The sequence below is a fragment of the Sciurus vulgaris genome, assembly GCF_902686455.1.
Source record: "Sciurus vulgaris genome assembly, chromosome: 1".
Classification (NCBI taxonomy): Eukaryota; Metazoa; Chordata; class Mammalia; order Rodentia; family Sciuridae; genus Sciurus; species Sciurus vulgaris.
This window is the reverse complement of record NC_136461.1, coordinates 73,404,735-73,422,527: the sequence shown is the minus strand read 5'-3', so window position 1 is coordinate 73,422,527 and position 17,793 is coordinate 73,404,735. Positions and strand designations below refer to the sequence as shown.

At 33.1% G+C, this 17,793-nt stretch overlaps 1 protein-coding gene across 6 annotated transcripts in view; it reads left to right on the top strand.

The window, feature by feature from the left end:
- The window catches only part of COL24A1 (collagen type XXIV alpha 1 chain), a 375,093-nt gene that overhangs the window by 124,654 nt on the left and 232,646 nt on the right, over positions 1 to 17,793 (top strand). For all 6 annotated transcript variants that reach the window (XM_079139420.1, XM_079139419.1, XM_079139418.1 and 3 more), the window contains 6 exons: positions 801 to 845; positions 6,811 to 6,864; positions 6,958 to 7,002; positions 7,308 to 7,361; positions 7,815 to 7,868; positions 12,445 to 12,498. In XM_079139420.1, coding sequence (XP_078995546.1) covers positions 801 to 845; positions 6,811 to 6,864; positions 6,958 to 7,002; positions 7,308 to 7,361; positions 7,815 to 7,868; positions 12,445 to 12,498 — 306 coding nt within the window. The remainder of the gene's footprint in view (positions 1 to 800; positions 846 to 6,810; positions 6,865 to 6,957; positions 7,003 to 7,307; positions 7,362 to 7,814; positions 7,869 to 12,444; positions 12,499 to 17,793) is intronic.

Below are 17,793 nucleotides of genomic sequence, written 5' to 3'. Positions count from 1 at the left end.
TTTTAAAAATATATCATTTGTGTGTTTGCATACCTAGTATGAAACCATCTTATTTAATTTTTGCCAACTACATATACATGAAGTCTATTAGGGTTAAGGTTGGATTCATAATATTTAAAGCTTTCTTTTTGAAATCTTTTCTTCATTTTAAATGTAAATGAATCTTTAAATGTAAGAATAAAATTGTATATTTTTAGTTTATTGTTTCATAATCCTCTACATATTATGCCTTTGTTTCAAAATGATTTGAAATGCAAGGGGGATGATTATTCTTGTACCTTGGGGCACATAAAAATGATATGACACTGACATATTGTGTTCTTTCAAACAATGAAAACAAATTATCATTTCTGCTTTATAAATAATAAAAATGAAGTTAGATAATTTAAATAAGGTCTTCAAAAGAGGTGACAGAGTTTTAAACCATCTCCTTGTAACCCTATATGCTGACCACATTCCTTTTCATATAATATGTAGGCTAGTTATGCCTTAGCATGGCTTCTTGGCAATATTCCTTCTCTTATTAAGTACATAGAAGGCATAGATAGTTCTGTGGCCTAAGCTTGGTGGTAGACCTAGTATCCAAGAGCATGTAGCCAAGGACACTTCTGAAGAACATACATTGCCACCACAGATTTATACTTCTCAGGAAGATGCACAAGTAGAGGAATTTCAGAAGCAAACATAGAAGATAAAATTTTATATATTCTTTCTTAGAAAGTGTTGCCTTCATCATCAGAAAATACCGTTAGTTGTTTGGAATCATTTTTAATTAATTTTACATATTTCTTTTACAATAGGGACTTGTAGGTGGGATTGGTCCTCCGGGGTTTCCTGGGCTTAGAGTGAGTATTATTAAATACTATCATTGTTATGAAATATTTATTGAATAATTTATAGTTGTTAGATCCTTTTTAAAAACTTAGGAAAATAAGTTTTAATGTCACTATTGATATCAACCTTACCCAAATGTATTTTTCAACCAGATCTGAAAATTATAGCAGTAGTATAAATAAAAACATTCATCATATTTTATGATATGCTAAAGTAATAATCATTTTTCCATAGATGTGTATGTTCATGTATTTATACCTGTCAGATTAAAGATCTTAGTCAGGACTCAGTCTCTTAAAAAACGTAAGACAGAATAACCACTTTTTTCCTTTGAGATAATCTTCCATACCATCCAATTTGGAGATTGACATGATCAAAAATGCTTGATAATTATAGATTTAGTTTGTGGCATAAAACTGAAGAAATGGTTAGGAAAGTCACACTGAACAAAGATAGAAACTAGACTCCGCCAGTGCTGTTAAACATTATAATACCTAATTGATTTACTGTGCAAAAAAGTACAAGAAACTATTTTTCCACTTAGCCAGTTTTTATACAGTGTTTTTCTTCAAATACAGTTAAGCAGAAATAATTCCATGAAGGTTAAAACATTGTAGTCCAGATATGTAGCTTCCAAATAAATTTTAGATTTATTCATTGGAGTGAGCAAACTGCTACTTACAGTACAGCTTCATAAATATATTTCTGTCAGCAAGCTTATTATTCATGATAGGGACATAAAATGCAGCTATTTTATATAAATTTATAGCCTAAGTTTTAGCATTCAATCGAGATAAAGGCAGATTGATACATGTTTATGAAATTTAAGTAGCCCAATGAAAAGAGAATCTTTGTAAAAATTTTTTGATGTTTTTATCAGTGTATTATTCATAATAGTGAGGTTTGTTTTTCTAAATTTTATTGGTTCTTTTTAGTTATACGTGATAGTAGAATCCATTTTGATATAATTGTAAAAGCAGGGAATATATATTGTTCTAATTCAATCCCCAGTACCTCTCTTTCCCCTTTCCTCCCTCCACCTCCTGGTCTCTTCCCTCTACTGATCTGCCCATTTACCCACAGGTTTTTTTTTTTTTTTTAATTAATTTCTCAAGGGTGTACATGATGGTGAAATTCACTGTGATCTACTCATATATGTACATAGGAAAGTTATGTCAGATTCATTCCACTGACTTATCTTTTCCCATCCCTCTCTCCCTTCCCTTCATTCCCCTTTGTCTACTCCACTGGACTTCTATCCCCACCCCCCCCATTATTGTGGTTTAGCTTCCACATATCAGAGAAAACATTCAATCTTTGGTTTTTTTGAGGGATTGGCTTATTTCACTTAGCATGATAGCTTCTAGATCCATCCATTTACTAGCAAATTTCATAAAGTCATTCTTTTATGGCTGAGTAATACTCCATTATGTATATATACCATATTTTCTTAAAAACAAACTCTATATATCTATATCTATATCTATAACTGGGATGTGACCAGTAGCAGAGGTAAAATTTTTCTCAAAAATTTAGAGCTTGCTTTAGATTACGAAGTGGGTAATTAAGTCCCCAGAATTTATACCACAAATTATAGCCATAATATTTTTAGATCATATTTGGACACAGGTCTTCTGACTTGTTTAATATTCTTTCCTCAGACTTGAATTGCCCCAAAGCACAAGGTGATAGCTTGATTCGTTATTGGTACCAGGGTAAAATTAAAGTCAGCCTAACAACTTTTAACCTGCCACTTGGATTACATACATGTAGGATTTAGAATCAAGGAGCCTACGTGAGTCTGACATTTTAACTTTCTCTTGCATGTTGGTAACATTAATAGTACTAGTAATTATAAAATTAGCAATAGTACCACACATACATTGTTGTCATGTAATTCTCCAAACAACCCAGAATCAGTTAGTTTATAAGTATTTAGGCTAGATTTGAAGCCAGGCGCTCAAAGACCATAGTCCAAAATTCTGGTGTGCTTTACCACTTCCTTAAAATTTATTCTACCTTAAAATGTATATTCTCTAACTTAGGAAGTGTTTAAAGCTTTTTATGAGAAGCTCTAAGTAAAGGTGGAATGGATCAGTTTGCTTATTTGTTTCCTCAGAATAGAAATAAGCCTGTAGGCAGCAGTCAGACCATATCAGTGGGTAGAAAAAGTAAGTAGGTGAAGGGAGTTAGTCTAAAAAACGCGGTTCATAATTCTCAACTAATATATCAATATTAAGTTGATTAGCTAAAATCTTCTGTAATTACTCTTAGGAATTAAGACCAAAATTAATGTGGCCGGGTTTTATTGGCTCTTATCTGCATCTTGAGGACATATTCTTTGTGCACAAGAAAAGTTTGTTCACTTTTCATTAGCATTCCTACTACAAAGCCTTTGCACATGTTTGTCTACCTGAAACATTCTAATTTTCTGTTTAACTCCTTTTTATTGTTATTTTATTTGGGTTTTTTAAATTTTATTTTCTATATTTGAGATTTACAACGTGGTACATATGGACTATAAAACAGTAACCTCAGCGAACAGATTAACATATCCATTCATCTCATATAGATACCTTTTTTAAAAAAATGAACTCTTACTCATCTTTCAGCTCCAAGTTTTAGTGCAATGCCTGGCACAGGTGCTCAGAAAAATAACTGGCTTTTCTATCCTTTCTCCTTTTCCACTCACCCTTTAGTAGATGGAAAAAGGAGATTCTAAAGAAAATGGAATAGCCAAAAATACTAGCTATCATATTTGTAACCCTCATCTCATCTACACTGATAAAGGCAGAATTTCATACTTTTCAAAGTAGTTTCACTTACATAGCTCATTTGCCTCTCAAAGAATTTTAATGTAAATAAGGCAAATAATATTACTTTCATTCATATTCATTAATTTTTTAGATCAAAACAATGTGAGTACCTACTTATGTATCAAATTCTGAACTATGTCTAAAAGTATTATTCTTTTTACTTTTTTTGTCAACATTACAATCTAATAACATAGAAAGAAAACCCATCGGCATCCATACATTCTGATTATTGCTACAGTTGACTAAATGCAAAACTACTGAGAAGATAGTAATCTGCTTCATCTTTGTAGGAAACATTTTTTTATCTGTATCTTAAAGACTGTGTATCAATGGAGTAAGTGGAAAAGGGAAAAGGACTCTTCAGGCAGAAGAATGCTATGTTCAAACACACAGAAGATGGGGGAAATATGAATGTTTGGGAAATGGAAAGAGGAGCATTGGGATGATAGCCTAGAAAATAGGGGAGTCGGGAGTGACAGTGATCATTGCCTGTTAGTATGGTGGGTACAGCTGAAAAGCCCAGTGTGGAACTCACAGTTCTTTCCTCAGCATACTCCTGTGAATGCTTATCAATGCTTATCAACCAGTGGTTGCTCCAATGCTGGGAAGTATTTCTCTATCTGTTCCATCTTCCCATGGAAGAGGAGTGTGATAGGTAGGGAATGCTGAGGAACCTTCAGGTCACTTTATGAGCTGAAAACTGTTCTTAGGGTTTAATGGATTCCTTTCTGAAGGCCACAAATTTTTGCAACAAAGATTTTCCACACAACTTGTAATATGCCACAAAATGCTTGCTGTTTCTTGGACACCTCTATACCTTACCCTTCAATTTTTATATACCTTCTATTTTCCTGAGTGTTTTATACTTTTTAATATCTCCCAGTGTTTACTATTTTATGATTTTTCTGTTAGAGTCACTGAAAAGTAAAATAGAATGTTGTATATACAAAGTATATTCATTTGAAAATGCAAGGTTAAGAGTAATACATTTACTAAAATAAAATTTAAAATATCTTATTGTCTTTTTAAAAATATTTTTAGTTGTAGATGACACAAAGCCTTTATTTTATTCACTTAATTTTACGTGGTGCTGAGGATGAAATCCAGTGTCTCACATGTGCTTGGCCAGCAGTCTGCCACTGAGCTACAACCCCAGCCCCTTATGTTGTCTTTGAAAAAACAATAGTACATAGTAAAGACTTTTTTCCTTGTTTTGTAAGATATTTCTTTCCATACCTACATGGATTATTTCTGTATAATTTCCAAACAGAGATATTTATTAGGTGTTTTGGAACTATCATAAGTTTTAAAGCTATGAACTTTGAATAACTGTTTCCTGTTGACAGAATTTGGAATTACAAGCAATGATGTATTAATATTGCATATTTATTAAGTTGGAAAGAATTATCCTTTGCCTCTAACAGTCCCATACATTTCAGGATTAGACATGTTAGAAGTAATTTGTCTTAGTTACATTTCTCAGACATCAAGACTCATCCAAAGTAAAAATGTCATATTTTCCATTCTGAAATTTGTGTTATATAAATGCAGAATATTATAAATGCTCTGTTGTGTTTGGAGATCTAACTCTAGAAATTGCTGTTTTAAATTTTACATTTTAAGTTTATTATTCAGTATTCATTCCACATTTTCTTTCAAAACTACTATGTACCAGTTATTATGTTGAGTCTGGGAAATAAAAAATGGATGAAATATTCTCACAGAATGCACAGATTAGGAAGATAGGGGAGAAATGTATAGTGCAGTGTTCTAAGTAAGATGCCACAAGGGCCTTCCAGTTCTGAAATCTTCAAAGGCTCAATGCATATAATAAGGGAAGCATGTTCAGAGAATGGAAAGCAGTCCATGATGGCAAGAAAGTAGGATCTAGGAGAGGGAGATGTACAGGGAGGAGGAAGGACAAATGCAAAGAAGGGAGACTGGAAGGGTTGTTAGAAGCCTGTTAGAGAGGGCCTGGGCAGCTGTCTGAGAAATGTGAGTTCTAACTAAAAGGGCAAAACTATAAGCATTTCACAGATGAAACTGTTTGGTTTGTTTTTTTGAAATTGGGGATTCAATGTGCTCCCCAGGTGGGTCTTAAACTCAGGCAAAAGCAATCCTCTTGTCTCAACCTCCAGAGTAGCTGAGTCTACAGGCACATACCATCATGCCTGGCTACAAATACAACTTTACAAATTTCTTAACGTTTGGAAACCATGGAAGAAAGGTTTAAAACTGCTTGATCTTTCAGGGTGAAGAATGATATGTAAGACAGGACAGAGATGTAATGAGAGAAAGAAGGAAAAAAACACCTCAGTGACACAAACTATGTCTGATCTCAAACCATCAAGGGATGCCCATAGTTTTTTCAAATTTTTCCTTCAGATACTCCTATTGTTGCTATTTGTCCTTTGTTTTCTAAGAGGACATGTTGAAGGAGTTTTTCTAGATCTCCATCTTGTGGAGACAATAGTAGTAGTTCTATTTTTGAGGAAACATTTAAATTGAGAACCTTGGTGAAAGACAGTCTACCTTTTATATCCTTTTTTTTTTTTTTAACTACAATGTTTGGCATACATTATGCTCAATAAGTATTAAATGATGAATAAATGCTATAAACCCAGAAAAACAGAACTTTTTTTCTGTTGCTTGATTTATCCCTAAAAGTATGGTAAATTTTCTCATTCTACAAATTTCAAATCACGAATCAAATCATCACAGGGTTTGGCACAGCCCAATGAATGTTTACTGAAATGAGTAAATTAAAAATCTAAAATAAGTAAGTGAAGTATTTATTGACTACTTCCTGGGAGCATGACACTAAATATTTCTACTTAGATGCTACCTATTTGGAGAAATATTACGAGATGAACATCATGAACAAGAAGTAGGGTGTTCAAAGGAGAAAAGGATCTTTGTGGGCCAGACCAAGTATGAAAAGAATTCAGGAAATAGGATGGATTGCACAAAAGTTTAAAAGAGTGGTATTATTTAGAAATATAGAGAGTTTATGAGGTTGTAGAAGAGCAGAGCACTGTGGGAGCTTAGCGAGATGATCCGCTCCGGGTTCATTAGTTTATTATTCAGTTTTACCTCATTCTTTCTAATCCTAGTGAATGCTTACTGATACTTTTTTTTTTTTTTTTTAACTGCTTTTCAGGGCAGTGTTGGTCCTGTAGGACCAATTGGACCTTCTGGAATTCCTGGCCCAATGGTATGGTTCTATTTGCATAATGGATATTTCCCTTTAATCTCTTCATGATGTCTAAAAATATCACCTTTTTCTTTTTTCTTTTTCTTTTTTTAGGGTCTTTCAGGGAATAAGGGGCTGCCTGGAATCAAAGGTGATAAGGTGATTTAAATATTAACATTACCATAGTGATATTTCTACATTTGTCTTTTTTTACTAAGTCAAAGTCAACAGAACTTATATTTCTACAAGATGTTACATATTTGGAGAAATATTGCAAGATGCATGTCATCTTGTGAAATATCTCAAAATTTTTTATCCATAGTATCTATACCATTAATTATATTAATTTTTCTTAGAAGTAGGAAAAGTATAGAAATTATTCTTCTATAATTAGTACTCACTTTCTTATAGTTTTACCATGTTTATAATTTTTATATGACTTTGTATGAAATTGTACTATCTAGGGTGAACAAGGCATTGCAGGGGAACCAGGAGAACCAGGATATCCTGGAGACAAGGTAACTTATACCATTAAATTATTTATTTGTTTTGTGTTTTGGTACTGGGGATTGAACTCAGGGATGCTTTATCTCTGAACTACATCCCCAACCCTTTTTATTTTTTATTTTGAGACAGGGTCTCACTAGTTGCTGAATCTAAGCTCAAACTTACGATCCTTCTGCCTCAGCCTCACAATTCACTGGGATTACAGGCATGTGCCACTGTTTCTGGTTTAAACCACCAATTTTATGTAAATATAAAAAACAATTCAAAATAAAGGAGTACTGGTTATTTTAATTGTCTATTTTGTTAGGATATGGTATCAATATGGTTTTAAATTCTTGTTTGGAATTGTTTTTCTCAATTTTGTTTAGAATCTTCCCACGAATGTTTCTGTAGTCTATGAATAGAGATATTTGCATTTTGTGATATAATAACTTTCCTTTCCCTCTACTGTTCTCTTTTTTTAGGGGACTGTTGGTCTGCCAGGACCACCAGGGATTAGAGGAAAGCCAGGACCTTCAGTAAGTTTCAACTTTTACTTTGTTCTGATTAGCAGAGTGTACACCATGACATGAGTGTTAATACTTACCATGTCGGTAGAACATAAGAAGTAGGATACAAGCTCAGCAGTCTCACATTTTCTTTGTTCAGTTTTATAAAATAACTAATTCCTCAAGTTTTCAGCTCATATTCCATAGACTCTTCAGCCTTCCCCTATCCTATGTCAAAGCTAAGTTTCTTTGATCCCAAAAGATCTTGGTTATGTTATTGCTCCCAATGATAGATTATAGACTACTTAAACAAAACAATGGGCTTTTAAACCAGAAATTTTAAAGCACCTTAAATAATTTTTCTAAATCAGTTGCATTAAGGAAATTTTTCTGAAAAAAAAAAAAAAAACAACACATCACATTGTGGTAGGCCCAAATATTTTAATTCCCTGTCATTTTTCTAACCTTCATACATTAACTAATTGAAAGGAAAAGACACCTCATGTTGTAGTTAATATGAAGCCCAAATTTATAAGATTATAATTATTTAATAATTAAACTAATTAAAGCATAAAGCAAAAATATCTCTGAATATTAAAAATGATAATTGTTATAGTTAACATTTATTGAGTGTTTACAAAGTTTCAGGCAGTATTCTAAGGATTATATATCTCATTTAATAAACAATCTTGTGAAGTTGCTACTCTCATTATTTCCATTTTACAGCTTAAGGATATTGAGACACAGAGTATTAAGTAACTTTCCCAGGGTCCTGTAGATAGTCACTGACCACCTGGAAGACCTAGGTTATGGAGAATGTTAGAGCCCATGCTTTTAAAAACCACTGTGCCATACTACTTTAGGGCTTAATATTTCAATATTGTTTTCAGATTTAAATAATGATTACAACTCTATGAAGGTGAAGGTGATATTAAGTAGAAGAATTAGCTATAGAATTAAAATATACATTTAAAAATATAATTTTCCTGAGCAATTTATTGTGTTGCCTCTAACTCCACACTGTCATCTCAGGATTATTCATTTATCACCGCAGGAAGCACTATTCAGAAATTTAGCACTCCATTCTTTGTGACAGCATGTATATATATATATGGATCTCTTTTTCAGACAGCATGTTGGTGGGAAACCTTTGCTTTTACTTGTTTTTTACCCCAGGTTTATGGCAGTCAACCCAATTGTTCATGTATCCCAGAATTGTGTCCCAGAGTCAAATTGTAGTAATTCCAAAGTACATAAATAGGGGATGAGAATAGGTCATGAAGCTAGGTAACAAATAGCTTATGTTTTTGAAGGATGATTCTAAACCATACAATAGTCTTCTGATATCTACAGTGATTGGCAAAATAAGACCCTAAATATTATATCTTCATATTTTCATAATATGAGGGCTTTCTAATCCCTTGATAATAATAAGAGAAAATTATGTAAGACATTATCTAAGTCTGATGCCAACAATTGATATCAATATTCTCTTGTGCTTCGCAGTTAATTTCTTCAGATAATTAAATATCATGCATACATTAGGCAAATCATTTTAATGTGCTTACTTTTTGATTCAATTTGTATTAATAACATGTTTGTTGGAGGGAAAAAAAATCACTAGGCTGAGAGATGGAGATTTGGATTCTAGTTCCAACTCTGACACTTGACCTGCCATGATCTTAGCATTAATTCAGCACAGATCCAATTTCTCATGTTAGAATACATCATGTTTCAGATTCCTGTAGCTCTGTGACTCTATAATACTTCTGTTTCTTTGTAATAGTGCCTACTACTATTCCTGTAGTCTAAACTGAAGAAAAAAGGCAAAATACCTTATTTTACTTTTGTGTTAGTCAGCTTTTCATCACTCTGACCAAAATACCCAAAAAGAATAACTTAAAGAAGGAGAACTTTATTTTGGCTCAGTCCCAGAGATTTGGTTGGTCAAGTCCATCACTCTTGGCCCTAGGTGAGACAGAACATCTTGATGGAAGGACATGGTAGGGGAGCACCACTCCATCCAAGGCAACCGGGAAGCAGAGAGAGGAAGAAAAGGCCACAGGGAAGATGAACTCTTCCAGGGTGTTTTCCTGAATGAATCCTTCCAGGGCTTGGCCCACCTCCTCCAGTCGTACCCCACCTGCCTACAGTTACCATCCAGTCAGTCCATTCAAACTGGATGAACTGATTAGGTCATAGCTCTCACTATCTAATTATCTCGCCCCTGAATAGTCCTGCAATTACACAGGAGCTTTGGGGGACACCTCATATCCAAACCATAAGAACCTTCATCATTGCCTCAGTATTTTTTTCCCAAAAAGAAATCACAGAAAACGCTAATGAAGTTCTTTTAGGGCAAGGAGCAAGAGATGGTGATAATAAGGGTTTTACTTACTTCTTATTCACTTTATACCTTTCTGTACTAGTCTAAGAAAAAAATTAGTAGCCGGAATTACTTTGGTAGGGGAGATAATTGACTATTTTTGTTAGTTTTGTTGAACCTTTGAAAAATATATACTTTGAGCTCAAGATAGGGTAGAGACTCATGATTGATATTAGTGAAATGAACCTGTCTTTGGTCTCTCACATTATCATTTGTATTAATACAAAAGATGTTTAACTGAAGACCTTCCCTCCTTAAGGAAGGGGATTCCTACTTGATGAAGAGTTGCCTATACAGAATCAGTTATTAAGAAAAAACTCCCACACCCAATTATACAAGTTAGTACCTACTAAAACCATTTTTATTATCATGGAAAAATTCTAAAGTCATATGATGTCTTTCACATTTTATATGTCCTACTTTTGGTTTTCTCTCATCAAAGATTTTGATGTGACATATTATTTTCAGATGGATCTAAGTTATAACATGAAAGAATATTTTCCAGATATAAGAATTTCCTGATCTGGGAGGTTTGTACATTCTGGAGTAGGAAAGTCTTTGTTCTTCAAGTGTTCAAAAAAAAAAAAAAAAAAAAAAAATAGAGAAAACTACCCCTCTGAAAATGTTAGAAAATATTCTTTCCTTGAGATATAGGGGAAAAAAAGACAATTATTACTTCCTTTCCATTTTTAAACCAGAAGTCTTTGTCATTTATAGAGATGTACTTAATGTTGCTCCATTCTCTAAGTTACTTGAAAACTCAGTTTTTATGAAGGAAAATTGACATTCATGAGAAACTTGCAACTGAATTTTTATAAAATGAAAAATTATTATGAAGAATGGATAAAATCATTCCAAATTTATGTTTTTAAATATTTGGTTGTTACTTAACTTTTCTGGAAACAATGGCTAGGCTAGGCTAGGCTAGGCTAGGCTATTTTTCCTGAATGCTTGTGAAGTTAGGGTCGTGGCTGAATTTTGCCACTAGAGGTCCCCAGTGAGAACCCCATCTCTGAGAGGGATATTTGTCATTTTTAGAATTTAAGACACCCTTATGTACTGATTCTGATGGATCACAGTTTTTGTTTAATTGGAAATGGAAACTTAAATAAGCCTGTGAATAACATTTCATTACCTGCCTCTGGATGTGACTGCCGCAGTTGTGTCCTCTTTTACATCCAGGTACTCAGCACTAAGAATGAATTCAGTACATATAGGAAATTGTGCTTTGGTTCTTGAAAAATTTGTAATCTTATATTGCAACTTGAAGTTTTATGTGATCTGAGGTCTACTTAAATCAAATTTGAAGCTCACATATAAATTTAATATGATAAAAGTAATGAATTCAATAGTTTTTCTTTCATGACTAAGGGTGTCATTAGACTACTGACCTTCTCTATTCAGTACTTTCATCTCTGGAGAGCATTGCCAGCCTTCTCTGGTTTCAGGCTTTTGTACCCACTTCTTCTTCCTTTCCATCCCTGATTTCACATATGAATGTCTTCTGAAATACTGAAATCAAATCCTCAAACTTTAATTAGAGGATCACAAGCATCTAGGACTTTCAAGTATCAGCCAGAAGAGGGGCAAGGGTATGAGAAGGAAGATGAATGATTGTAAATTTGGTTAACATTTAACAAGTACCTGTACTTTCTCTGTGCCAGGTACTGTCCTTATAACTTTACATATATTGTCTCATTTAATCCTCAAAATGACTCTATGAAAATGTCAGGTTTAGAGAGATTAAGCAACAAAGATTTCAATCCAGTTGAGTCTTAAATATTAAATCAGGACACTTAAAGGGGAGAAAAGAATTTTCAGAAAGAGTCCAAAGGCTCTAGTTATTTATAAAAAAAAAAAAAAAAGCAGTTCTTCATCTAGAATTCCCCACCTCTTTTGAGTCAAACTTTACTGTCCTGGCTCTGGAAAACACACACACACAAACTTTTTTTTCTCTTTATATGAGCACTTAACTCATTAATTTGTACATTTAATAGTTAAGAGTTAATATGTATTATCCATATATATTTTATTTAAATAAATTTCACAATGATGATGGTTATAGATTAAGACTCCAAAAAGTCATTAAAACTTTGTTTGGCATAATATATTGAATGCTGTTTGTAACATACTTGTTTCCTCTTCGAATACCATTTATTAAGCTTACATACATACATACATATATATATATATATATAAATTCTCCCCTTCCTTTTTTAGGGTCAACCAGGTGACCCAGGACCCGAGGGACCCACTGGCCCCCCAGGACCAGAGGTAAAATATTGATGGAAAGATAATAAAATTGAGACAATAATGGTGGGAATTAAATAATTGGTAGAACATGTTCTTATATAGTAAGCAGAAGAAAATTTTTTCTAAAGTTCAACTCTGTAAAAAAGTTTAGAGTAAATTATGTTCTGTTAATTCAGGAGATATACAATAATGATGAGTACTCCTAAGAAAATAGACTATTAACTAGCCCTTATTTTAAATGCTTGGGATTAGAAGAATTTCACAATTTGGGTTTTTTTTTTTTTTCAAATTTTGGAATACTTACATATTGATAATGAGATATCTTGGGAATGGGAACCAAATCTGAACACAGAATTCAGTTTTGTTTCTTATATACTTTATACTTTATACACATAGCCCAAAGGTAACATTATACAATACCTTAGGTGCACCTGTGTTTTGACTATGATTCATCATAGGGGGTCAGGTATGAATTTTCCAATTGTTGTACTATTATTGGCTCTCAAAAATCAGATTTCAGATTTTCAGATTAGGAATGTTCAACCTGTATTAGCCACATTTTCATCCTGATCAGATCATAACTAATGTATTTGTTCCACATAGCCATCTATTAATAACACATACTTGTGGCTTAAAATCAAATTTTGGAACATAAACTCAATTGAATATTAGTGCAAAATGTTTCTCATTCTTGTTATATGTGCATGTCATTTGTATCTCATTCTAGCATAAATATAATTAAGCATGCACTACATATATCAAATTCGTTTGTATATTCTTTAAAATTTGGACTTTGGTTTAATGCTTGATATAGAGCAGCTTTCTTTTCTGAAAGTCTACATAGATCATGAGCTTTTGAGATAAAACATTTGGATTTTTTAAAATTGTGAGTTAAACATCTGTTACATGAGATAAAACTTCTGAAGCTTACCCTATATTTGGATATGCATACCAAAATGTACACATATATACATATCTAATTCAGAGTAGATGCAGTAGTTAAACTGAGGACATGAATTGGCTTCAGAATAAACAAATTAGAGCTGTAGTGTTCAATAGTGGCAAAGTAGTAGACAGAGTTTCTTAGGATCATTACAAACTGGTGCTTTCTCCCTCTCTTTGTAAAACATGAGATCCCCTATTCCCCAACCTGTCTTTTGGGGTTTACTGATTTCTTTAACAAATTAATATTCTTATTCCTAATTTAAAAACACATTCCATACTGATAGTTTAAAATATAAAAAAACTACATTATTGATAAAGAGGTAATAAGAAGTAAAACACAGCAGCATGTTGATATCATCATTTTGAGATGAAGGGAATTGTTTTGAGTATTCAAATCTTAATTAATAAAAGTTTATCTCTTTATGAGAACCTATATGCTTTTATTTTTAATCACTTTTAATAAAAACTTTTCTGAAATAATATTATTTGCCTGTCTTCTCATATTGAAGATACAGAATCAAATTTAACTTTCTTTTAAAAGGTTATTATGACCATGAGTTTCTGTAGTTTAACTACAGTTACAGGTGGTAGGTGTATGTGGTGTATTCCGTAGGAAGGACTGTGTTGACTCCTGGTTTTCACTATGGTTTTGGATCATCTTCTTCTTTCACATAAAGCTTGATTGAAGGTGTTTGAGCTATGTTTTCACTTGCTACTTGGTATTGTAAAGATGTTTCTTTCTTCTCTGTATCCTTTGAAATGTTATGATCTGCCATCAACATTTAAAACATTGTCTCCTTGACTTAGTTTCTGCACTAATAATAAAAGGTCCCAAGCCCCACCTTGTCAGACTCTATACTATTCTTCTGCTTTACCTGTGTTAAATTTTTTCATAGGCATAAAGATATAATCTGTTCTCTCTCATGAATTGGTACAAAGTCATTTTGGGAAACAAGACCTAATCTTGTTAGGTCTTGACTAACAAGGAACATGACTGTCTAGCTCATAAAAATGAACATAGGCAACCATATATGAGGAATACGTTTATCCCAATTTTCTCAACCTTAGGCTTTTAATAGACTTGCAGGTATAAGAATTTAAAGTAATATGTTTAATAGCAAATCAAAGCTAAAAGTTCTACTTGAATAGTGGGTGAATTTTCTCAGGTAAAGGATCTTATGTATTGTACTAAATTTAGACTTTATCTTGTAGGCGTTGACCAAAGATTTCTAAGCAATTGAATGGAAGTATGAGGCTTGTAGTTTATGAGACATATGCATGGTACCCAGAAAGATAAGAAAGGAGGGAGGATGAACCAGGTAACTATTAGTTCTATTAATTATTTAGAAGGATAATGCAGTAGAGCAAAGGATTAATGATAAGTTTCTGTGACAATAGATAAGAAAGGAAGTCCTCAAGAAAGAACTATTCAGTTCTTCTCATTCCATTTGTATGAGATTGGAATAAAGATAATTTTAATATTTGTTAATTGAATAGTTAGGTAAAATGTGAATCACCATTATAAAAATGGAATAAGGGAGCAGAAGGAAGAAAGTCTGTGTGGTTGGAAATAATGCCTTGGTTTTTTTCTGTTAGGGCTGAAATACTTATAATACAGAAAATTAATAAGTGTATAGAAACCGTAGGCCTGAAGCTAAGAAGAGGCGAGTAGACAAGAGATACATTAGATGCATAGAGGATGAGATGAAGTAATTGTAATGGATGAAATTGTTTATGGAGAGTTCATGATACTAGGTATGAGAATACTATATCTAGACACTCACACCCAGATGGCTACTTTCTTTGTCTACAGTTCAATTTAGTTTTAAGTTGGTAATAAAAGGTCCATAAAATAAATTTTGGCAACTGAAAAACACTCCTAAGTAATTCATGGGCTGGAGAGAGAGAAAAAGATCGCAATGGAAAATTTAAAATATGTAGAATTGAATGAGTACAAATCACTGTAAAAGCTTGAGTGCTGCACCTAAAGCGACACTTAGAGGGAAATTCATAGACAAATTAATTTCTCTGAAAAGCAAGGAGGATTAAAAAAAATGAGTTATGCTGACAATAAGTGTGGGGATTTGCTTCAAAGAGAGAATGATGTTGAAAGACAGTAAATAAGATAGGCTCTGTGTTTTTGCAAGTAGGACCCTAAGTCCCAAGACTATAGTGTAAGATGATGGAGGGGAATCTTGAGGAGTTTTGTGAAAAGTAAGTACAGGAATGACTGAGGGCTTATAAAATATTTTCTGAATTGTGTTAAGGTTGAAATTTAAAATACTTTTTCCCAAAATAGAGCTAAAAATTCTTGAACATTTTATTAAAAGTGGATTTCAGACTCAAATTCTAAATTCCCAATGTCCAAAGCAATGAAATACAATCAGCTATATGATTCTCCTCTCCCTTGAATAAAAGCATATTCATTGTTCAGAAGGAGGATAGCAATATATGTTATTAAGGCTTTGTGATTTCTGTTTGTCAGTACAGATTGACATCATACTGCCACATTAAATTCAATAAAAGTAATTTTATTAGGAGCCAAAATTATGATACTCCTGTGATAGCTTTTGTTAATTAGTTAGCAATAAAATGTTTAAGTTAAAATCTAAAAAAAAAAAACCAGTATTTTAGATTTAGTATATTTTGAATGAAAGTTGAGGAGTTAACTTGAGTATCATGAACTTTTAAGATCTTTCCTTATCTTTAAAATGAAACTATTAATAGTACCAACCTCATAAAATTGAGGTGTTATGCACATTAATACATGTAGAACATTTCAGTATCTGGTTAATAGGAAGCACTCAATAAATATTAGCTTCCACCACCACTGCCATCAATATAGGCCAAAAGAACTGTCTATACCTAAGGCAAAAGAAAGCCTGGTTAGTTCAAGATGAAAATAATGCCAATGTAACTGGAGCGAGTGAAATAAAAAGTTATATACCATGAAATTGGAAATGTAGATGAGTTATATCATGTAGTCCTTTGCCAAAGATAAGGAGAAATTGGATTTTGTTTTAAGTGCAACAGGAAACCATTGGAAGCTTTAACATGGCAGTGGTATGATTTTATCTGATTTTGCTTTTAGAAGTTTATTTTGACTGTTGTGTGGACATGAGAGAATGAGTGCTGAAAGCAAGGAGATGATTTAAGAATATTATTTTAGTTTTCTAGGAATAACAAGATAATACCTTTCTCTATTGTAGAAATAGAGAATGAACTTGTTTTAAACATATGGTAATTTCAGTTTTTGACAATAAAACCATGTAACTTTAGAATTATGTTTTTTCTATCTTTACTATTCATTATTATCACCTGAGGAACTTAAAAAAAAAAATAAGCTGCCCATGGCCAATCCCAGAAGTGCTGGTTCAGAATTACTTGGAGGTACTCCATGGTGGTTAATAGCAACAATAAAGAACCACGTTTTATCTTTCTCTTCTTAGTAACAGAAGAACCTTTTCCCAACAGAATGAAAGTTTTTTCAATTAAGATGTGTTTTAGGCAGCTTTTTCACTCACAGCTGTGACTAAGAGAACTGACAAGAACAATCTTAGAGGAGGAAAATTTTTTTTGGAGGCCTGTAGTTTCAGAGGTTTCAGTCCATAGATAGCAGGCTCCTTTCCTTAGGCCTGGAGGTGAGGCAGAACATCATGGTGAAAGAGTGTGGTGGAGGGAAGTAGCTCACATGATGATCAGAAAGCGGAGAGAGACTCCACTCACCAGATACAAAATATATACCCCAAAGGTATGCCTCCAATGAGCCACCTCCTGCAGCCACACCCTATGCGTTCTGTCACCACTCAGTTAATCCCATCAGGGATTAATTCACTGATTGGGTTAAGGCTCTCACAACCCAATCATTTCTCCTCTGAACTTTCTTGCATTGTCTCACACATGAGCTTTTGGGGGACACCTCACATCCAAACCATAACAAGATGTAAGTCTGAAGAAAAAGTCAGAACAGTCTCATGCTGTGCCTTAAATTGTCTAATTTTGTGACTTAGTAACCTTGGAAAATTATTATTACAGTATAACATGGCAGAGACAGAATTCTGTAATTGTTTTTAATAGAAAATAACAAAAGAAAGCCACTAATAAGATTTGTTAGGGATTTTGGAGTTTACATTTAATTTTCACAGCAGCTAGAAGGAAGTTGCATAACCCTTGGTGTACAGGATGAATTTGACCCCTTATCAGAAGTTTCATAGTACCAATAGCATGGGAAGAAACCTGAGGTAAGAAGGTAAGAAGATCAATCAACCAAGACAAATAGTCTAACAGAAGAGGGGGTAGTTAATCTGAGTTGCCCCAGTGAAATATTTATACATTTTGCTAAGATTTTGTAGTCATAAAATATTTCTCTTC